Raw genomic sequence first — 23,843 nt, 5'->3', positions numbered from 1 at the left:
AGCATGTACTTCACAAACAACTTGGTCATTGCTTCAATGAAGGTCAAGATTCAAACAGCGTAGAAGAATCTGGCTGGCTCCTCTGTGGAGCATTGTTTAAACAAGATTCACGCTCAGATATTAGGTGCTAATTGGAGTATGCAGTTGAGTTTGGCACCTTGAACTGGATTTATTCAGAAACCCATCTGTATAATAACCATATAATCCTAGCCCCAGTGCTAGTGGCTCATGGGCAGGCTTCTTTAAGGTTACCTTCCTGACTCTAGCACACTGCACCACAGAATGTCACCAAAGAGCCTGGCTGAAAGATTGCTGTGCCCATCTATGACAAACAAGGGGGATTAAAGTTATAATCATTACTCTTCCCAGGAGGAATTAGCTGGTGGGACATCGACATTGAAGAAAAACCACAGGTGAACGAGGTCTCTGATACCCCATGCTTTTTCCTACCTCCCTATACCCTATCTACATGGCCAGGGGGGGCTTTAATTCGCAGTAATTACTTTATTGACTCATTTTCAGGGCCGTATCACTGCAGTTTCCCATCAATAAAACATATGCCAGGATGAATAATGTGGCCAGACACAACAGGGTGCCTTCTCAGACAAGACCACAAGACTGCATCCCAGTGAATGTATTAAAGTCATGCTCCCTCAACTCCTTTTATTTCCACTTCTCCATCTCTGGTTTCCTCTCTATCTCTTTACATTAAATCCCATCACATCTCCACATGTCCTGTTCATTTCACTCCAACTTATTGTCTCCTTCACCTCTTACATTGACAGGCACAAGGGCCCAGCAGGCCTTCAGGTCTGAGCCTAGGAACCTCACTGTGCGGATGGGAGCCACAGCTGTGTTGAAGTGTGAGGTGCTGCGGGCTTCAGGGACTGTGCAGTGGGTGAAAGATGGCCTCCTCCTGGGACCTCAGAGAAGTCTGCCGGGCTTTCCACGCTACAGCATGATTGGAAACCCCAACAGAGGTACACAGGACTGTGGTATATGGTCTATTGGTCTTCACTTGACCTATTCAAGCTCAAGATGATGTTGCTATGGCCTGACAATATGGCAATAAAGATATATAATAAAGAAACACATTATACTAACCTTATGGCACACTAGTTCTCTATACAGGGAGCATCTGGGACTGATGAGGTGATGTGACTGTCAACAGCTTCGCACATATCCCTCCCGATGTCACTCACATGTAAAGGCAAAAACAGACATTAAAGCAACACGGTGTCAGCAAATCAGTGAAATGTGGCACGAATTAAAGTGTGTTGCAGGATCTGCACCACAGTCTATAAAAAGTAATAGCCAATTAGAAGGCAATCCCGAGTAAGAGAAGAGCATCTGTTCCTGATCAGCACGCAACTAGACAAGCCGCACTTCATTGTTGCAGTGCGGAGGTCGCCAGCGACATATAAACACTCACAATGAGATGCATAGATGCCCATGCACACATTATCCATGATTATTAATGCCTAGAGGTTACAGAAAATGCCAAAATGATTGTCTAAATCAAGATCAATCATTACACCAGGTACAGGGTTGGAAAAATCCTTTCTCTTTTGATATCAACAACAAAATTTCAATTATACTAAATTCAAAAAAAGAACTATACACGCGTATATAAGGACCACAAACACACAACCTGCCAGACACTCAAACCTACCCTCATGAATAAAATACCCATCAGAACAGGTGCACTTTTCCAGGAAAAGCATCTGCACACTGATGTATGCAATCACTTTACACTGCACAGAAAGAGCAAAATCATTTAAGATGACACTTGACTATACTTTTCCCTACGAGTTTTCCCTGATTGTCACCATCAGAGATGTTTACTGATGCTTAAAAAAAGCCTCAAATCACGCAGGTACATGCACTGAGTAAGAGAGCTGATTTCCACATATGCATAGCAACCTTAGTTTTCCCAAGCTGGAGTAATAATGGAAACGTGTATCGACATGAGCCTCGATCTAGGTTTTCAGATATTTGGCACAATAACAAACACAGTAAAGACAAACACATAAAAAAAATAGATACAACAGTTTATTTAAGGCACCAAAGCATTACGCAATGTTTTTTCTTTATAATTTGTTTTCAAAGATTGATCCACAAGGGGCAATTTAATTGTGGTACACAGGATACAGCCAGTCAATCAGCCGTACTGGTGAAATTTAATTATGGATGATCATGAAAACAGTTCACATGATTCCACATTTACTGCAAACCATGCACATTTTTCTTAACCAATATCAAATATTTATAAATTGGCTAACCGTAGTGCCATGTGAATGTTATCTTAACCTACTGAGATTTCTTATGTGTTGAATGTTGGCAAAACAGTATCATTGCAAATAAAGCTGTCTTTAATGGTAATGAATCTTGTAGGGCTTGGAAAAGGGCTCAAATAGTCTTTACCCCATGAGTATAGTATGCATACTGGTTCTCACCTGTCATGTTGTTTGTCTCCTTTTATCTGTAGTAAAAAGCTGTGGAACATACTTTATATTACAATAAATCAACTTGTATCAGGTATAACAGAATAGAGCTAAACATATAATAATGCATACATATGACATGTAAAGTCTGAATTTTAAAGTAGATTGGGGATGAATTTAAGAGAAACTGCATTGATTGATTTTTCTTGACTGCTTAAATAAAATCATCAACTGACACTAGTTACTTTGCTGTTGCCCTTTCCCCCTTTTGTTGGTTCTGCCAGTTCTATGACAAATACACAAATGCAGATTTGCATATGATAATATATACTCTGCTTTTGACGTAATGGCTACGTATATTTACTGTATCCCACAATTTTGAAGGCCCAAGCTGAAATAAATACAAAGTAAAGGGGAAATAGGCAAATTGCGCTGCCATCTGCCTTCCCCCCCCACCATAAATACAAACTCTCTGCAACTTGATTGCACTATTTGTGAGTAATTTCAGGAAAGAGGAATATGATTAATAACTTCAATGTCTCTCTCTCTCTCTGCACTCAATGATAACTTAGATGTGGAAATTGCTTCTGGTTGGTGTTAATTATCTTGCCAGCTTACTTGACACATACATTTTTAGGCCTGGGTGGTTGTCAGACCAAGATACTATTTTGCACGTTAGTAGGCTGTGTGCCAGAGAATCGGGAGCTGGAAAACCAACACTGAACATCGTCTAATCCCCACAGGTTATGGCAATGCATCAAACAAATCAAGCCCTGCTGGCATGCCAGACTATCAGAAGAGAGATACAGCGAGAAGCATTCTGCCTGGCATCAATTAATAGACAGTTTATTTAGTCAGCCTTGTGAATATGGGATTGGATTTCATTTACCTTACTGAAGATTCATTCTGAAACAAAATGTACCTGCTATGAGTATAGAGAAACTACTTGCATGTCAATGGAAATGCCTCCAGCATGAGGTTCTCAGCAAGTGAGATGTTTTCATTCTGCAGAAATTTGAAAATTGTCTATTTATAACCAATTCAGACACCAAAATGTCAGTAGTAGAGCGTATTACCATACTGAATTGAAATGCCAGGCCATCATTGTACAAATTGTTTTTATTGTTAATTCTCCCATTATCCAAGTTGAAAATTGCCTATAATTTCGGCAACTCTGAAATCAACACTGATGCAAAAGGGCCTACGGGAGGTACTTATCAATATACTGTACATGCACCAACTATGAGCAGTGAGTTTTAAATTCACTGACGTGTGAACAACACATCTCAATTTACCCCTTCTCTTTGTAGTTGTTTACATGTATTTAACTTGACCACTTCCATTACAATGCAATGTGTCCTAAAAATAATTAATCTCCCATTCTTTATTCCAGGACAGTATCACCTTCAGATTGAAAAGGCACAACTGGAAGATGATGCCTCCTATGAATGTCAAGCAGGCCAGTCTGAGAGCAGTGAAGCAATCGTTTCCGAAACAGCCTGGGTCAACATGTTAAGTGAGTAAATCCATGGAGTGTGTGTAAAAAGGGGATATGGAGGTTTAGAAATACATAGGACTTGTCAGAATATGAAAATGTATGTAATAATGAGTATTCTCAGCACTCGAGTAACATACATGACCTCTTGGCCGGTAATCAGCATATAAAGAGCTGTTAAATATTCATTTTTATTGATAAAGAACCTTAATTTGCTTAAGAAAAGGCAGATGCATTCAAAGCAGAGCTTGTATTTAGCATGTCCTTGGTACAGTAGAACTCAGTGGTTTCCTTCAAGCACAAATCATATTTGAAATATGTATGAACCATGAAGAAAGTCACAATTTTTGTAACTTTTCAGACAGTATTTATTTCTTTAACAAGCACTATGCCATCCCCACATGTTCCAGTAGGAGCATGGCTTTACACAGCAGCTGCGCATTATAAAGTATCTGTACAGCCTGGATTCCCTGGCAAGCCTGAGGGCGATCCATGTCTCTCCCTTGCAGAGGAATAAATTATAACAGAAGTGATTGAAAAGTTCCTACTCAGACATGGGGTGGAATGGATGTAATTGTGCTACTACATAGAGCACCTGTTGTCACTCTGTAACAACCGGTATTTCTCTCTCCCTATCCCTCTTGCTTGTGGGAGCAAGCTCATATGTGGCAAGGAAAGGACTCAAAAAGAGCCTTTCTTCTCCAGGCACAGTTCATTTGCTTACACCCCCTCCCCATTATTTCCGTCGCACAATTTCCCTCTCTCTCCCTCGCTTTCAGGCTTTCCCTTTGGTGACCATAGAGAGTTGCTGGGGGGGGGGGGGGGTGGGGGGTTGCCGTGGCAATTTTAGCGGGCTCACTCTCCTCTGGGAAGAAAGCAGGTTTTTCTGACATCAATAGGCCGAGAGGAGGGATGGCGGGTGGTGTGGGATAGGGGGAGACATAGACCTCACATAGACCCCAGACTGCTATGAATTGCTGTGTCCTATTCTACACTGCAGTGGTCTTATGTCCTACAGCAGGCCTACACCTGCAGCCACAGCAGGCTTAACTCCCACATTTATTACTTCTGAAATGCCCATTGCACGTGCACCCACATACACAAAGTCAACACAATTGCCTTCGGCTTTATCGAAAAGGTCAAAATGTGTGGGAACTATTTTTGGGTTGCATCAGCAATTGCTGGTAGTTCTATTTACCATTTGTGAAGCCTATTGCTGCCCTGTGTCCCTGATATGCTCAAATCCTCTATATATGGAGTCCTCACCATATATTTCTGCTGGTGTTTTTGTTCAGCGTTGTGGGAACACTTTCCAGCTGTTGACTGTTTAAGATGGACAGTTGCAGCTGCTGCAAAAGGGCAGAGCGACTGACTTAAAAAGCACTCTGCAGCCTTGGTCCTGAAGGGTCATTTGTTCCATCCCAGCAACTGAACTGATTCAAAATACGTGACTAATCTGGGGCTTGATAATGAGCTGATGAATTCAATCTCCTGTTAGTGCTGAAGTGGGACTGGAAACTGTGCATCCTTTTGAAGCGCACTGTCTCTGATTAGTTCCCTACGGCCTTCTCCATCACTGAACTACAGCTCCCAAGGCCCCACACCCCAGGCCAGTCAACCATGGCCATATCCCATCAAGCCCTGCATCAAATCAAAATGTTATAAACTCTTTATGAGTAGATACAGTGGAAGGGAGGGGAGGAATGTGGAATCAAAACAGAGATTGCTGGTCATATAATTGGATTTTTGGGTCAGAGGGAATGGTATCATGTCTGGCTAATTCAAGACGGATCACCACAGGCAGTAAATAGCAGGGATGGAGGGAAATATGTCAATAAGCCCTATCCATGGGCTTACAAAGAGATGTTTTCAAGACATTTCCATTGGTGTAACATAACTCCTGTGTGTTTTTTGCCTTCCTGCAGAGCTTAGATAGGGGATTACTGCAATAGGCAGATCAAGTGGCAGTGAGTAATCCATGACAATAACAACCTCTACCCCCTCCGCTGAAACACCCCCTGTGCTAAAACTTACCCCGCACTGTACCCGTCACATACCTGACACATTCTGTGTTTTGCTTTTTACACCATTTAACCTTAGCATTTAATCCTTTTAATGAACAACTCTCTCCCTCACCACATTGCATGCCTATGCAGATGCCTCCTGCAAAATGTTCAAAACAGTTATTTGATGTGTTCTGGTTTTAGACTGTGTTACTCATTCAGTTGCCATAGTTGGGTCTTACAGAGATGTGTGTACGTGTGTGTGCCCATGTGTGTAAGCTTATTATCAGTGTTGGTTGGAGGTTAGAGGACATTTTAGGAACCAGGGCTATGGTGAGGTTTTTGCAGTAGCTAATGAGTTTAGCAGTTGAAGAGTATATAATGAGCTTTCATTTTATGATTCCCTGTTATGAATAATGGAACAACTTATAAATGGGGGCACAAGCAACGTAGAAAGTGGTGACTTTATTCATCTTTGTTCACGAAAAGTTCTGACAGTTGCCCAATATATAACCCCATCAAAGGATGATGTGTTACACCATCACGCCAGTGCATATTACAATGGCGGACTAATGTTACAGTGTCGGGCTCTTTAAAATTAGTAGGGGAAGTTCTGATTAGTGGTAAAATGAGACACTAAAGGTTGGCTCTTGAAACATTAAGGTAGTTTTACAAGTGAGTCACTTCAAGACTCTCCCGTGTGAAGTATTTTCTGTAAATGGTCATTTTAGTCATGGATGCTGACAAATAAGAACTGAACTGTTATGTAATGAGCCCAAAACAAAAGGTAAGAGAGACATTAGAAATGACAGAGAGGTGTGGGCGGGTGAGGGGTGATGAGTGTGTTAGGGGTAGTTGGGTGGGAGGGTCTTATTTCTGTCCTAGACACCTGCTCCACTTCTCCCCCAGAACAGAGGAGATGCAGACAGGAAGGGGGGGGGGGGCAGAGAGGATTGGAAGGCTGAAAAAAGAGCAGTGTTTCAGAGGCTTTCATTGCCAGAGATCACACACCTGAGACCTACCATGTGTATGCGAGTGTAAATGAGTGAACGCATGTGTTTTTATGCACACGAGTATATAAAAAAAAAAGAACATGCAAATTTATGTGTAGGCCTTTGTGGTTTGAGCCAATCGATCTTTGTCTTCCAGAGATAAAACACGAGTTGTGTCTGTCTGGTGTTGAGAAGCCTGATCTTCTGCTTCCCATTATTTTCTTAATTCAGCATAATAAGCTTTTTAGAGACTGTTTTATCCTCTGGGCCTTTTCCAATATTTTCCAGAGATTCAGCTTCGTATCACATGTTAGGCTGTGCACACACTGGCGCCTGTTTTTAGAATGAAGTGAGATGAATGCAGCTTGTCCGCACATTCACTCGCCTGTGTCAGTGTGTTTGTGCGTGCAAATTTGCATGCACTGTAGACTTGAGTTTATCTTTGGGTGTTTGTGTGCTAGGGAGAAAAGAGACTGTGTGCATCTGTATGTGAATGAGAGTGAAAGATAGGTGGAAAGAGCTGCTTATGCATATTGATGTGTGTCTGCTAATCTCCTTCTTATCTGCCTTATCCATCCATCCAATTGTATTTGTCTAATGAATCGAATTTTGCGGCTCACTATTTCTTGTGTGAACGGAAGGAGCAACTCTTTGGCTATATGCTTTTGTGTTCAAATATACTTACTGGCCATTTTATTAGGTACACCTGTACAACCTAATGCAATTCAATGCATTAGCTGTGCCTTGAATCCTGCTTTTATCATTGAGTTCTAAGTGAGTGGTAGAGTAAGGCATAAGTGCATTATATTAAGATGTGTTTCTAATGTTTTGCCCATCCCAACTGAGAAATGATAACCTTAAAAAATAAGCTGCTGTATTGGATTCCATTAGATAATACAGGCGTACCTAATAAAATGTTTAGTGAATGCACGTACCTTAATAAAAGATGTAGACAGTGAAAGGAGTTAGACAGCAGAGACAAAGAGGGAAACAGGGAGACAAAAAAAAAAAAAAAGCCAAAAGGCAAGTAGACGCAGAAGGAGCAGAAAGAGTGTTTTACTGTGTACTTCACTCTGAGAGCTTGTCAAACAGTAAATCGAAACAGAATATGTGTTTTGTTGTTCATTTGGACTATCACAAAATGTGTCTTTGTGCCTAAGTGGATTCTGACTGGGCTGGTTGGGTCACACGCTTTTCTTGAATACATGTGATGGATGGAGGGCTGTAATTCCCAGTCCAAGTTGAAACACACCTTCCCCTGCTATTCTGCGGTTTAACTGCAGTGGTCAAGAAGGATAGTGTGAGGAGAGGGGGTGGGCCCGAGCCGTTCGAGAGGGATGATGGAGTGAAGAAGAGATAAGAGGAATAAGCCAGCGTGAGTGAGCCAGGAAAAAAATTACATACCTGCCTGCCTCATTTGTGAACATATCATTATTCTTATTTTAGGATTTGTTAGGCTGCTAGACACTCCTCGAGCACAACAAGTGATGCTCTTGTGTGAATCGTGCGGGTCGGAGTAGATTGAGAGTGCAGGGGCTGTCAATAGATGCATGGCCCAGTCATCTTCTCAGGGAAGAGGGGGGGGGGAAACAAACAAATGCATCTCATTATTGCAGTGTGCGCCTCTGCAGTGCTCTGGGTAACCCATCACAGTCCGCACAGATTCAATTGCTTCTTTTAAATCAGTTTGAAGCTGCAGCCACATCTCATCTGTCTCAATAGCAGACTGGAGCCAATGGGCGACTGTGCACACAGCAACAGCTCCTCTTAGTGGCCAGGAATTGATTTTAGGTGCCAAAAGAGAGTGGAGAGGAGCTGGATATCTGGCTGGTTTTGTTGCTTGTGCTCCAGCTGTTTACCCACACATTAACAGTAGATTCTTCTCAGAATTCAGAAGGACATAACTCCCTGCTCCTGCTCTTTTCTGCACACCCTCTTAAACCCACTTTTCATTCTTGCCATATCTCTTTGCTCTTCTGCCAGTCTTTCATGTCTCTCTCACTCTCTCTCTCTTACAAAAACACATACACACGTGTCCTTCCTGTACTCTCCATCTCCCAGTTCTGTCTCTAAATTCAGCCAGCCTTTGTACTTGATCCCTGATGAAAGAAAAACAACCGTAACATAACCACAGTTTCTAATTCCGCCGGCTCACCCACTTGCTAAAAGCCTGCACAATGGATGATCAGGTTTCTGTAGTATGTGCATGATTGAACTGATAGTCTTGGTAAAGAGTGGCTCACAGATCTGCAGAAATCTCTTTGATGACTGGTTAGTGACAGATTTCTCAATTTACTGCCAAACAATTTCAGTCCCTTGTGTTAAAAACTATGCTTTTTTTTTCTGGAATTCCTATTTATGGTCAGATAAAAGGATTGTAGTGTAGAACAGTGGAGAAGTGAAGACTGCTTTGATCAGTCCAGTAAGCACATATTTAGCTTGGGGGTGATCTGAGAAGAGAAGTGTTTGGTGTTTGCTGTGATAGATTAGCACTGGATTGGTTTCATCACTATTTCATCCCTGTATTCTCTTCTTGTCCACTATTTTCTAACTCAACAGAACATCAAACCTTGCTGTAGTAAATCACTCAAAAACTGATAGCATGACGTTCCAGTCACTCCCAAATGTTAGGAGTCCTTTTTTATTCTATCATTTAAAACTCATATCCAGCTTATATGATTCTGAGACAACATGTGATACATATGAAACACGAGCTGTTGTTTCTCTCATACAGTTCCGTCATCCAAGCCATACTTCGAGGTGGACATGGCAACACCTTGGGTGGCAGGCAAGAAGTACATCGTCATCTGCGTCGCCCCTGACGCAAAGCCTGCAGCTGAAATCACACTTTATAAAGGTGAGTCACCCTTTCAGCGGCACTAAGTGTGACAGGGATGGTCAGCCAGACAGGCTGGGACAAAGGGCAACAGCCTTGCCAATATTCTACACATTTGGCTCTCCTTAGGTCTCAGCCTTTAAATTTAAACAGAAAACATTATTGGTTAAAATTCAAGTGCAGTAAAGATTTGTTTTTTCATAGGCTTCGCTTGGCAGAGTTGAAAGGAGCATTCTCTGTGTGGGAAGAAATTGCCTGAACATTTGAATTTCCAATTTCCACTGACTTTCCAGTTGCATGTACAGTGGCTGTATAACGAGCTTCTAGTCTTTTACAAAAACAGCTGCAGTCTTTCCATCTTCTGGTTTTACCTTATGCTGCTCCATCACACCTAATATGGTGTACATTCCTGAAGCAAAGAGAGCTGTTCTTTTGTTTTCTGTTAGTGTGAATGTTGTCTTCAGGGGTTGTGATGTGGATCTAAGACGTAGTGTTTTTCTTTGTTTTTCTTTGTTGGTTTGAACAAGATGTAATGTTGTTTTGGTGACACTGTACTCTCATATCTGATTTGATTTGATTTGAACTGAATGACGTTTAAAACAGTGGTTTACAGTATACTATCATTTTACCGCACACAGATATGGCGCACACACAGAGATATACATATTCATCATATCACTGTTTTTAACATTCCACGTGAGAATAACACTAGTGTTTCTGTTTCACATGAACAAATTTACACCCTATTCTGCCTTTTTGTACGCCTTTCCCCCCATTGTGTCTTTTAGATGGAGTCGAGCTGACAGGTGCAGAGTCTTTCACCATGTCTGGCTCAAAGGATAAGCTCCTGAACACGCATGCTGAAGTAACGTATGTGTTCGTTTGCCTGCCAGGCTCATTCTCCTCACCAACCGGCTCAATCTCTACAAGTCTCTCTTTGTTTCTTGTTTCCCTTGTTTTCACCCCACTCTTATTTTCTCCTTCTGTCTTAGCAAGTACAAGTGAATTTCTGCACACAGCGAACTGTTTCTTGGCACTGTGCGATTGAATTAGCTTCTGTCAAATGCACAAAATTACATTCCAGCAGCGAGACAGATCCGATCCTCGCTGGTTCGCCAGGTGCCTATACATTAAACAAGGCCATAGATTACTTTAATCCTGCTTGTCTCCTCTGTGTCAGAGATAATAACCTCTTGTCATATTCTGAGATAACATTGGTACTGTGGAGCTGCAGTGTTGTTCAGCTCTGTTGCAGAACCGCCAAGGTCTTAAGCAATATTGATGCTCCTTCCTCATATTCACACTGAGCATACGCAGCAGTGGGCCATGTGTGATTGTTATGGTTGACATTGTACTGCAATTTGATATACAAGACATAAACTGAAAAAGTAAACTAGACTCTGAACAAATCCACAGCATTTCAGGGACTAGTGGATCTATTCATGTACATCACAGAGTGCCTTTTCGAGTTTATTGTCATGTGGCACTTCTAAGTAGTGAGACATAAAGTACTTTCTTTTTTACTTGAGTATGTCCACCTTACTCTATGTTTTACTTAACTTCATGACATTTCTGTGGGAAATGCTGTCCTTTACTCAATGTAATTTGAATTCTACTAAAGTAAAGAATCTGAATACTTCTTCCACCCCAAGCTTAGACGTCATGTGATGTTTTGAACTTTCTTGTCTTTCTGTTACCTCTCAAAGAGTCACAGCCCTGAGCTCTGACAACGGGAGACAGCTGGCGTGTCATGCCAAGAACTCCGCCCTTTTCCGGCCTGTGGAGACCACAATGACCATGAATGTGTACTGTGAGTGTCTCAACCTGTCTGTAAACTGACAGTCAACACCTCCGCTCTTTCAAAACAAACACACTCAAGGATGGGTGTTCGGCCTTGTCCATTCAGTCTGTATTAGAGGTCCGAAGAGAAACATTCAACCTGAAGGCAAACTTGCACCTACTTCGAGATGACGTGTGTGACAGCATCAGCTTCACAATGCTGCCCCTGGTGGAATGAGATTGCTGTGACCAAAGCAGTGGCTAGCAGTAAACCGCCACACACCAGTCCTGCAATTAAAATTATATTTGTTTAGTTTAGAGTTTGTTTGTTTTTTCATTTCCCCAGTGTTAACCAAAACACATAAACCACATCTTTTGACATTGATTATATCAGTGAAGCTTCAAATACAGCTTTTTTAATACTATTATAATAATTAATATGTGAAGGCCACCACTGTTAATGATAATGAATCCTACAAAACTTACCCAACTGCTTTTATGCTCATCAGCTCAAATTAAATTTAGACTCCACTGAGGCAGGAGGTGAGGCATTTTCTCATGCTTTTTCTTCCGTGCCATTATCACAAACTGCATGCCATTGTATAATACAGTTGTTACTGCAGCGCAAAGGTGAGTTGACACACGTGCTGTCTCTGTCTCTCATTGTATTTGCTGTTCCTATTTCCTCTTATTTGGCAAGGCAACAATGAAAGCAATTGTCGAATGCACAAACAGTTTGTCACTGCAGCTACTGTTTACTACAGTACGGTTTTGTGTTTTCTACTGTGTTGATCAGTTGAAGTAATTGATTGTTTAGTCTACCCACCTGCTTCTCCCAGGCCTAAATCATGTTGTTGATTAAAGTGGTGCAAGGCTGCTGACACTTTCAGCAGCCAGCACTTCCTACGGCTCTGCTGCCATATTATCCACAGGCTGACTAGACAACTTAATGTTGTCTCTATCTATACTCCTCCACATTAGGCGCCATTGCTGCTGTTTTAACAATCACCAATAACCATGAGCTTTGCTCCCTCTCTCTGCACTGACCACAGGCTAAGTGCTAATGTTGCAGAATTTGGGACCACCGCTGCAGTCTTACTCAGCATGCCAGGCCATCAAAGCCAGCACGGTGGCCATTTTCATCCAGCCAGATTGTTAGCTAGGTGGCAATTTGTCACGCTGGCCCAGGGTCTGCAGCTTGCTCTCTGAAACTGATTGCAGCAATAACAAAGGCCCGTCCTCCTCTAATTTATTTTACTGCGTATATTTTATTCAAGGAGGCTTTAATTTATTCATATTTCACGTTGCCTTATTACTGTTTGAACATCTGTTATTTTGCTTTATGGACTGGATCCAGCTCACTGCTCCCTTAATACTTAATGCTTTCATCAGATCTGAACCTCTTATCCTACAGTCATGTTGAATGTGTCCAATTTATTGGCCCTGTCTCAACAAATAGGGATGCTTCCTATTCAATTGCCAAGAGCGTGCTCATCGCAGTGCAATGTTTTTTTATGTTTTCCTGTTGATGGTCACTCCTCACAACCTTTCCCTGAAATACTACATCCCTTTTCTTCTCTCACCATCTTCTCGTCGGTTTTCTTTTGCTCTCTACTCTATTCCCCTTTGTCAAGTCCATTTTTATTTTTGTCTCTTGTTTCCTCACAGTCCCACCTCAGCCTCCAGTTATTGTGGGTCTAGAGAGAGAGGAAGTCAAAGCAGGGAGAATGCTCGTGTTGAAGTGTGTGTCTCATAGTGGAAACCCCCTAGCAACTCTCCACTGGACCAAGGTAAATCTTCCGCGCCATCTGTTAAGATGCTTCCTAACACACTGTCACGTTGGCAAAATTTGCTACCAACAGAAGAGCAACTTTTCTTTTGTTGGTACCCCATCGTTAGTAGCTTCTGTACTTCATTTACTGCACGGTATGACCACATTCTTTATGGCTTTTGACTTTTATGTGCTCATCTGTGTGTCAGAATGGAGACGTTTTGTCCACAACTTGGGAAGAGGATGTTGTAGCACAGAAGTCCACCAGTATCCTCAACCTGAAGATCACCCCGGCTCACAACCAGGCAGTACTGTGCTGTGAAAGCACCAATCTGGTGTCCCCATTGCCTCTGTCTGTCAGCCGCAAAATTACTGTACTCTGTGAGTGAAAATAATGCTTAATATAGAGCACACTGCTGGAGCACACACGCTTACACACACAAAGCCCTGGCGGGACTCGCAGCAATGGATTATTAAGGATATGGACATGAGGCAGAGGAATATAATAAGAGACTTACCTCCAAAACCAATTCTTTTGCTGTCCCAGCATAAATTCTAATGCTAATATCATTAATGAAACTAATGGTTATTATTACTGCAGCCCATAATTCCGACTGCCTCCAGATTAGTATCATTGCATGGTCTTTCATAGCTGCTACACTAATTTAACTGAATTGCTTCAATGCACCATCCTGAGGCAGTAATGCCTACACTTTGTGCGACAGTAACGCACATAGTTAATAGATTATACTTTTCTCTCCGAATATAAAATGTTTGTTTCAGCAACAATAAAACAAATACAGAATTAATATTCAGCAGCGTTGGTGCATTGAGTCTAACAATAGCCTGATTTTCAGTACAGAGCCAGACAATGTTAGTCAGAGATTTAAATGCTATGTGATTGATGCACTTATTTTATGTCAATATGATTAGAATTAGAATCAACTCTTGTAGAAATCCCTAACTTGTGCTATTTAAAGGTGGCTGAAGTTATTCCAGCGTTCCTCCTTTCATCACCAAGCCCCCACCAGGCTCCGATACCATGCCTCCCAGCCATCCATTCATGGATATTGAAAATGAGCTGCAGACTGCTGACTGCGCTCTAGGCATTGGCAGAAGCTGGAGGGCACAGAATAAGTCTCACTGGTGTAATATGAATATGCCTCTTTTACCTTACAGCATTTATGCAATTTCAACAGAGTCTGTGTGTGGCATGCAGAAAATGCATCACATTCTGTGTCTCATGTGGGACAGACACAAATATATATAAGATTTACATACATGACCACCCCCCCACCATGTCTGCGAGCTCGATCCCCATCCTTTTGTATTCCCCCAAAGGCTTTGTGCAGCTGCATCACTTTGCCTGCAGCTATTGTACCCCGTCTCCCCTTGTGGTTATAACGAAGCAGACTTTAGAAACTACACTGAAAACCTCCTGAGAAAACAAGTTGCCACTCAAAGTGATTTTCCCTCTCACCCTTGATACAGCTCTATGTTTCACATCCAAAAATAGTTCACTGTGATCAGAATAGGTAGCTGTTGAATGTACTATTCACGGGGCGATATTTTTACTGACTTGTCTTTGTATGTTTGTGTCTGCACATCAGTTGAGCCTGCAGAGGTGATTTTGTCTGGCTCATTCACTGTCGCTGAAGGAGAGGAGTTGAATCTGAGCTGCTTTGCCAGCTCCAGTAATCCCCCCGTCCAGATTCGGTGGTGGCTGGGCTACAAGGAGCTCAACACCTCTGTTGTCACTATGGAAGAGGTGGGACTACGTAGCACACGCAATTTCCACCAACCTGAAATCTATCTGAGCAAGTACACAAATGAACAGCAGCACTAGCAAGAGACAAGAGTGGGTTATAATTGGTGCTTATGCCGGTTGAAAATAAGAGAATACTAGAAGCAGGTATCTTTTTGTTTAATTGCTGTGAACACAAGGCAAATATATGAAACATCTTTTGCAAAAGAATTGCCCTTCAGTCAAGTTTTCCTTTAGGACACCAACAAAAACTACCAAAATGCCTCCCACTGAATTAAAAGAATTATAAACATGAAATCTGACCTTATACGAACCTTTATTGATGAAGGAAAACTGTATGACCATGAGCTGTCTCTGAATAGGCCCGCTGCAGCTCTGCAAATATAGCTAAACTGAAAAGGAGTATTCTGCTGCTCTTCTCCTCTTTTGTGTATGTTAATAAGATCAAAGTGAATAAAAGCTGACACAGAATATGAGCATTATTAAACAAGCTCTTATTCATCTGGCAGCAGCATTTTCATTTGATCTTACACGAGGCACTCGGTGTGCTGTGTGTGAGCTCTAATGCATCTGAAACAGCGTGAGGTTAATGAAGACTGACGCTCCTGTCCAGTGTCTTTGTTAGTCTTTCTGACTATGGCTTTTACAGTAATCACCACAATAATAGCTTTAATAACCAGATGTGCTGCATAGGCATGACCACTATCAGGCAGGTGCAAAATGATGCTTTGCTCAATTTATAACCGTGTGCAAAGCAGGAGAGTCAGATGAATATGCTTATTTATCACAGACTGTGCACAACATCAGTTATTACAGCAGCTAATTTGCCATCTGTATTCACCTAGGGAAACCAGTGTGGGCTGTTTTTCTCTAGACTTTTTTCTCTCTCCTAAGACTGAGAACGCCAGGGACCAAGGCTGTCTGTCCCCTGACTGAACTGTCATGTGTGCTTTGTGCCTGCAGGGAGACAATGGAGGGATGACAACCATGTCCAACATGACCCACCAGGTCTCCAGGGAGGAAGATGGGCTAGAGCTCACCTGTGAGGCTTTCAACAAGGGCACACATTTTTCCAAGACCCAGACATCCAAACTCACTGTTTATTGTGAGTTTGCTGAAGATGGATTCTTTAAAAGGGCTGTTTTAATGAAAACACTGTGGAGATTTAGTGCAGTGTTTTTTTACCTTCTATCAGGAAAACATTCATGGTTTAGGAGGGGTAATTAGTAATTACAGCACTGAATGTCAAGAACCATAAAAAGACAAACATGTAGCTCTTGACAAATAAATGTTGTTAAATCCATGGCTGAATTAGCAATTTCCAGGCCTGTGTTATTACATTTAAAATCTGTGCAGGTATTCATATAGAAATTCTTCATATTCTAAACTTTAGTTGATTTATTTTAGACCCCCCTCAAAAGGTATGGATTGATGCACCTCCTCAGGATGCCCCCCTTCGTGCAGGGACCAAAGTGCGTCTCACCTGCTTCTCCACTGGAGGGAATCCTCCAGGGACCCTAACTTGGTTTAAGGTTAGTGTGTATAAACATGTCTGTCTGTATATGTATGTTGCACTGTGTGTCATTCTGGGTTGAATAGCTGTCATTCCTGTTGCAGAATGGAAAGACAGTGTTTGACGCAATGAAGCAGACATCCTTCGATCGGGGTGTGGCTCGAGAACTGGTTGTGCTCCTGACAGCAAGTGACAACATGGCCACCTATCGCTGTGCTGCAACAAATGAGGCACAGAAGACCATCTCTGCCTCCACTAAGCTCACAGTTCAATGTAAGTTAGACCAGAGCTTCAAAACATTATAAGGGCAGCCTGACACTAATTCTACTTCCACTAACTCAGCTAACAGAAAAGCACAATATTAGATAAATGGGGCTGATATAATCCTATTCAGACAGATTTATGGCTACTACATTTTATACTCTTCATCTTGATATTGCCAGTGAGTCATGGTGTGTGTTTGTTCTTGTACACTCCATGCTTGTCCAGTTACAGCAATAAGTATGAAGATCACAGCCACACAGGATGAGCTTCGTCAGGGCCAGACGCTAGCTCTGGAGTGCCAGTCTGGAAGTAGTAACCCCAAGTCCAACATCTCCTGGAGCCTGGGACTACTCAGGTTTGGCATGGCAGTGGGTGGGAATTTGTGAATGACAAAAATGACATTAATAATTCAGTTTCAGAATTAGTCTGGATTTTTATTCTGTGTAGTGTGTAATATACGTTATTAACTTTAACTCACCTGATGGATATTCTGAATGGTGTCTTAGGTTCCCGGGAGTGGAGAAGCCACCCAGGAAGGCTTTTTATGGTGGCGTTTCAGTAAGCAGCTCCCTAACCCTAAACCTGACTTCACAGCTTCACAATCAGAGGGTGATTTGCCAGGCCTACAACCCTGTGCTAGCTGAGGGGGTCAACACATTCTTTAAACTCAATGTGCTTTGTAAGTAGAGGCTGAATTTCTTTCTTTCTGAGTTTGTTTCTTTTCTTTTTCTTGGCAAGCAAACCAATTCAATTCCATTCAATTCAATTTTTCCAACCAAGACATTTGATTTGTATAAATCTTGAATGCTGCATAATGATGATCTTTAATCGTGTAGATGTAAGCTTGCTGGTGTACTTTTTACACAGAAATGCCACAGTATATGTGCGTGTGTGCACGTTTTGTTTACTGGAAACCTTTGTTGTGATTTGTGGGTCTGTTGAGCTCTGCAGCAGTGTGTCCTAATTGTGCATTTGCTTTGCTGCATGGTCATGTTTGTCTTTGATGCCATTTCACAGGCAGCAGCCAGCCACTGCTTCAAAGCTTGGTGCTGTGTATGAGCATGAAGGAATGTCAGTGTCTGTTTGTGCAGAGCTGCAGTTGGACAACACTACTGTCACTCGTTGTTTCAATGCCTGTCTCTCTCCCTCCCTCGTTGTCTTACTCCCCCGTTGTCTAAGTGTGTGAAGTTGGTTAGATCTAGAATTATTGGTGGGATGTCGACTTTTTACTGGTTTGACTCTCATTAGTGTCTCTTGCTGTTTTGATGCTCGCCATGTTCTGTGTGTCTTTGCGCTCTCTCTCGCTTATTCTTGTTGTTCTGTGAGCCCGTGTTTCTATCCAAGCTTGTGTCGATTTTATTTTTGGTGTAAATCCAACTGACTGCGGCTACATTTTTCTGTGTCAGACCCACCACAGTTCAGCTCTGACCAGCCAACACAGGTCCAGGTGGTGGAGGATGACATGGCAACCATCCCACTGCTGTTCTCTGCTAACCCAGAGGAGGTCTCCTGCAGTTGGTGGCACCGCAGAGAGAAGCTGGTCAAAGGTGATTCAAGGCTGTGTGATGGCTCTATAAACCAGGTCCTAGTTGAGCTGAGCCAGCAAGTAAGCACTCAGCTCTGCCATTCAGGGTCTGAATAAAACATGGCAGGTTAGCCAGCATGGGTCCCTGCCAAATGTGATTCTCATTATGGCTCTAATGTATGCAGTCTAAATGAGGATTGCTGTCTCCCTGAATACAACACAATGGTTCTAAACCTGGCTTTTCCTCCGGGCCGATGTCATCAGGGCCCTGCTGCACCCACTGTCTTTTTCTGTTAACTCTGGTAGCCCCACCATAAAATGACTGTATCCTGAATGAGGGAAAAAAACCCTATTACATTTCGAGAGTTGTGGTACAGAAGGTGTCTTGCACAATCTATTGTTGGCTTGATGTGGGAATCCAGCCAGGTTAATCAATAATGAAGGATTAGATGTCACTTAGAGACCACTGGCCAGAGGACATGAGGTTGATGAGCTTGTAATGCATACTTAATTCATCATCAGTTTGCCTATGTTTTGTTTGTTTGTTTGTTTGTTTTTATAAAGAGGATCTGCGCTACGCTCAGCCAGATGAGTACACACTGGAGATCAAAAATGTGACGAGGAAACATGCTGGAGTTTACACTGCTAAGTGTTCAAATGCTGAGGGTGAAAACCAAACCTCCGTTATGCTGGACATTCAGTGTAAGATCTTGCACTCTTGACACTTGCACCTTTATGCCCACAATACAGTATATGTTGCTTTCCATGTTCTTCATAATTTCCTAATAATATAAATTGTAATACATATTCCTGTAGATTAGTGATAAAGCACAAAGTAATCTACTTTTTTTTTTTTCTTACAAGCTAGTTTGAGAATTTATAATATTTTCTGGCAAGTGAACAGTAACTCAGACCAACGGACAAAACCCCAAAAAAGAAAAGGATGCGTGAGAAAATGTAGAAATTGTACTTTTATAATGATTATTTTCACCTGGCTGCCATCTATTCATTATTAATAATTTCAGATTCTAACATGGCTGTAGTCTCTCTGGGTCACAAGTCAACTTGAACAGAATGAACAGATATAATATAATATATAATAATAGTCTTTTGTCATTAGATTCTAATCTGTACACTTCTTGCACCGTGTTTTTGAACTTTCATTAAACTGCTACACAGGGTGTTGGTCTGTGCATCAACACACATTGACCTACAGCCACTGCCTAGCAAACATGCTTCATTCATTAGGCCTCCATGATAGGCCATGCACCTCCACAGCTGCCCCAGGCCCAGCCTTGAGCTCCAGACCCTCTGCTCCAATACTGATGATTTAATTATGGAAGTGTTGAAAATGTAGGTCTGCCTGTTTCGCCAAAGCCCGTGGTACATGCCTAATGGATTCTGCCATCTTGATCTAACTGGGCTTGACAGTTGTAGATATTCATTATGTATGGAGAATTGTAGTAGCTTTTATGGTTGATGGTGTAGCCCACTTAACAATGTTGGTCTTATTTAGCGGCCCAACATGGTTAGATCCCATCGACCCAGAGGTCTGTGTCTCCCCACCACCTCTTCAAGTGCGAACATGCTGTAGGTTTAGACAAGTTGGCGCTAATGGCATTATTGTTGTAGTGTAAGTACATGGTGCCCATGGGAAGTATAAAAAGCTTGTAAGGTAGAGACAAAACAAGGAAAGTAGAGGAGTCATGCTGTTAGAAAGGAGAGATGATTTGATGAATAGATGGATAAGGAAAGGAAAGTGAGTGGGAGTTGGTCAGTCCTCCCTTTGGGTCACATGACCAATGCTCTGTTTTGCCTTCAAAGCATTTAAGATATAGAGAAGTGAATGGCATTGTACATGAAACATAGAGGCCTATTAAGATGGGTTTATGAAAAGGTCAAAGAAAAACAAATGTAACAGTAATTATAGAAATGCAGCAGCATGCCAGTTGAATGGGTTGGGAAGTGATTTTTCTCATGTTGGTATGTAAACCTTTGATCCTGCCATAGCATTTTTCCTTTTTCTCCCTCTCAGATGCTCCCAGTGTCAAAGCAGAGAAAGACCCTGTGTTTGTGAACCTGGGGAGAACAGCAGACCTGATATGTGTGGCAGATGCCAACCCCATTATATCTGGCATGTTCTCTTGGAAATGGCTGGTGAGGCCTACTTAAACACACACACACACACACACACACACACACACACACACACACACACACACACACACACAAATAGAAACCCCTGAATCACATTTCCTTTATCTGGCATCCTTTCTATTATTTTATCCATTTTTGCCATTTATCACTAGCCTTTCTAAATGCACAGATGCACCGTAATTCACTGGCTCTAACTATCCTTCCACCCCACCTCTTCCTGTTCCACGCTCAGCCCAAATCCAGAAAAATAGCTTTCATTACTGCTGCGTGACTAAAGGGCACATTCGTCAATATGGCGTGGTCTCTGTATCTACTGATGCCTTCTCCGGTCTAACCCACCCCCTGGCAGTGCTGTGTGCCCCGCTTTCAACCTACACAGCCTCGCCTCTTCTCTTTCCCTCTGGCTCTCTAACCCTTAGTATTATCCTTCTCTGTCCTCAGAGCATGTTCCCCCGACACCCTTCCCACCCCCACTTCAAGCCCTGATGGTTTCCAGCTCGACCCTCCCTGTCTGCCTACCTGTCTTGCTCTCACACAGCCCCCAAACTCCAGCCCACACTCACGAGGAGGGGAGTGTGTATTGAAGGATAGCTGCTGTCTTCCGCTTATTCCCCTTCACTCTGTCTTCCACAGGGAGAAGGGGAGGTGGAGTTGGGAGAGGAGACCCAGGAAGATGAATCAGGCCTCCTGACCATCCGTAATGTGACACGGGCTCATGCTGGTCTTTACCAGTGCACAGCCAATAATGGCATAGCACCCCCTGCCAGTGTAGATGTGCAGCTGGTAGTTCAGTGTGAGTTTGTGATATTTGTTCTCAGATTGTCAGAAGGAAAATACAAACTTACTGTAGAGACTTTTTCGTGGGAATGTGTGCAGTTGTCATTCAATACTTATGTACAATTAATGAAAAACATTGATTCCCGTCTTTGTCTTACATAGTCAAACCAGAGCTTCAGAAAGGACCCCAATGGAGGAAAGTAGCAAGTAGAGGGGATGGCATCACTACAGCTGAGGTAGTGTGTCAAGCAGAGGGTATTCCTCGTGTCGACTTCTCTTGGGAGAAAAATGGTGTAACTATGGACTTTGCAAACCCTAGGTAAAAAAAAGTATAATTCCATTTAACATTTTTCTCTTGCCATTATGTTCACTATTAACTTAAGTGCTGCTGTCAGCATTTGGCTACATATTGATGAATCGTCACAATTAGATTAGTTCCTAATATAATATATTCTTTTGCTATTTCTTGCTATTTCACCACTAAATCCAGATTTAGTGCATTTTATACTTTGCCTTTCACTATGCAAATACATGTTTAATGCGTCTTTGATGTGTGAAATTGGGTGACTTAGTGCAATCTGCAGGACATCACAATCCCTGCCTGCTCAGGATTTATCTTTCTTTCTGTGTGTGTCTGTGTGTGTGCGTGTGTGTCTGTCTGTGTGTGTGTGTCTGTGTGCGCGTGCGTGCTTGCTGCAGGTATGAGGAGCGAACTGTGAGGGAGGGCGTGATCCACACCAGCACAGTTCGAGTAGTAAATGTGAGCGCAGCTCTGGACTATGCTGTCTTCAGCTGCACTGCTCGCAACTCACTTGGGGAAGACAAGCTAGACATTCAGCTCGTCAGCACAAGTATTTATGTACATTTTTTTTGTAGGTGGCTGGGTGTGTGGGTGGGTGGGTGTGTGTAAGGAGGAGGCTCTGGCTGTCTACACAATATTCTTTGTCAATGTCCAGTTAAAACCATGTATCTCCAAAAAGTTTTTATGAGCTAGAAAAAACAACCCTGTATCATTTTAAAGGAATATTCAAGCTTTCAGAGATAGATAGATTCATGATATATTTAAAATGCATCTAATGTTGAAATCTGTTTTTTAAATGGCTAAATAGAAGTACTGAGAAAAGATGGAAAATTGCCAGTCACTTCTCTAGCTTTAGCAGATTTAACCACCTTCAGCTCATTGTTTCGGTCATCAGGCCATCCCATTGATTAGACAGTATAGTCTCACTGTTTCCATCAACACACACCTCAAGCTAAAAATCCTTTGGCAGCTATCCATCAAAAAAGAAGTGTGCACACTGCATAAAGTCTGAAATTGAACAGAGCCCAGAGTTAGTGGAGTAAACCAGTGCTAAAAGGCAAATGTATATTGGGTACTCACTCACCTTGGTGCCTGTATCTGCTCACTGTGTAAGAACTGTTTGTTAATGCAACTCAGTAAACCTTCACTACAGTAGGCCTGTGTCAGGCCTGTGCTGCTATCAGGTTTTTTTTTGTGCCCTAGTGGTCCAGCCCCACCTAAGGCAGCTTTAAATGAATGGCCATTGGATTGATGTAAGTGGTTTGGGCACACAGCATGTAGGGATTATGCATATCACGTACTTGGCAGTGGAGCACAAATTTTTCTTTTGGTTCTAATTTGGCAGCATCTCAAAATAATTGTGTCTACACTGCCTTGTCCAAGGTTTATCAGCCTTTTCCAGCAACATTACAATAGTGTGGGAGGGCAATTGAACATGCAAAATTCTGTAAACTGGAGAGAGTTGTTGCTCCTGAGTGTCAGCCCTTTAAGAAACTTATTCCATTGCTCTATCTCTACCTTATCATTGAGCCTATAGCACTACTTCATTTCACACTCAGATAATGCTGCAGTGATATACTTTGCTCTGCCGGCCTGCTTAGACTTCTCTGCCTTCAAGCTACCGGTGTACCCTTGCACCACCGCCACTATCAACAAAGTCCTGCTCTCAGCAAAGGCCCACAGCTGTCATTGGACACATTTAATGTTTACTATAAAAACCATAATATACAATCTGAAATTGTCCCTGTTTTCCCCAGCGCTGTGAATATTCATAATTAATCTGACGCAGTGATAATACATTTTACATGCTTCCTTATCATTTTAGAGCCCTAGAGGAAGAGAGATTTCTTTTTTCATAGTATGGTGCTTTTTGGTTTTGAAGGAGACGAGATCCAAATAAGGCTGACCTCTTTGGCCTGGAATCTTATGAGTTGAGCTGATAGTGGGAATTATTTACTCTGCAAACTGGGCTGCAGCCTAGAGCCAGACACGAGTACAGCATCCCCCTTCTCATGTAGCTGTGCTACTATCTCCTCTCCTTCTCTCCTTGACTATCTCTTCCTCTGCCCTTAAAAGCGCCCTCATTTCTGACATGTTCCAAATGCAAAATAATCCACTTTCCCCTCACTACCCTGACTGAAGGTTTGCCTCGTGTCAGACCGAAGGCCCGGTTAGCCTCCCTTGATCTCAGTTCACAATATTGATAATAATCAAGAGGCTT

General features: G+C 42.3%; 1 protein-coding gene across 3 annotated transcripts in view; it reads left to right on the top strand.

The window, feature by feature from the left end:
• Positions 1-23,843, top strand: part of nphs1 (NPHS1 adhesion molecule, nephrin) — a 35,297-nt gene that overhangs the window by 5,527 nt on the left and 5,927 nt on the right. For 2 of the 3 annotated variants that reach the window (XM_026369912.1, XM_026369911.1), the window contains exons 3-21: positions 786-980; positions 3,838-3,960; positions 9,669-9,791; positions 10,559-10,640; positions 11,477-11,580; positions 13,218-13,339; positions 13,530-13,701; positions 14,931-15,088; positions 16,049-16,190; positions 16,493-16,617; positions 16,703-16,871; positions 17,088-17,217; positions 17,369-17,541; positions 18,269-18,409; positions 18,952-19,089; positions 20,423-20,544; positions 21,178-21,337; positions 21,484-21,640; positions 22,021-22,172. In XM_026369912.1, the coding sequence (XP_026225697.1) occupies positions 786-980; positions 3,838-3,960; positions 9,669-9,791; positions 10,559-10,640; positions 11,477-11,580; positions 13,218-13,339; positions 13,530-13,701; positions 14,931-15,088; positions 16,049-16,190; positions 16,493-16,617; positions 16,703-16,871; positions 17,088-17,217; positions 17,369-17,541; positions 18,269-18,409; positions 18,952-19,089; positions 20,423-20,544; positions 21,178-21,337; positions 21,484-21,640; positions 22,021-22,172 (2,688 nt within the window). Of the gene's footprint in view, positions 1-371; positions 414-785; positions 981-3,837; positions 3,961-9,668; positions 9,792-10,558; positions 10,641-11,476; positions 11,581-13,217; positions 13,340-13,529; positions 13,702-14,930; positions 15,089-16,048; positions 16,191-16,492; positions 16,618-16,702; positions 16,872-17,087; positions 17,218-17,368; positions 17,542-18,268; positions 18,410-18,951; positions 19,090-20,422; positions 20,545-21,177; positions 21,338-21,483; positions 21,641-22,020; positions 22,173-23,843 lie in introns of those variants that run through there. The other variant, XM_026369913.1, reaches the window with a different exon arrangement.

This window comes from Anabas testudineus, chromosome 16 (assembly GCF_900324465.2).
Source record: "Anabas testudineus chromosome 16, fAnaTes1.2, whole genome shotgun sequence".
In the NCBI taxonomy this organism is placed as follows: Eukaryota; Metazoa; Chordata; class Actinopteri; order Anabantiformes; family Anabantidae; genus Anabas; species Anabas testudineus.
This window is presented reverse-complemented; position numbering and strand designations above follow the sequence as displayed.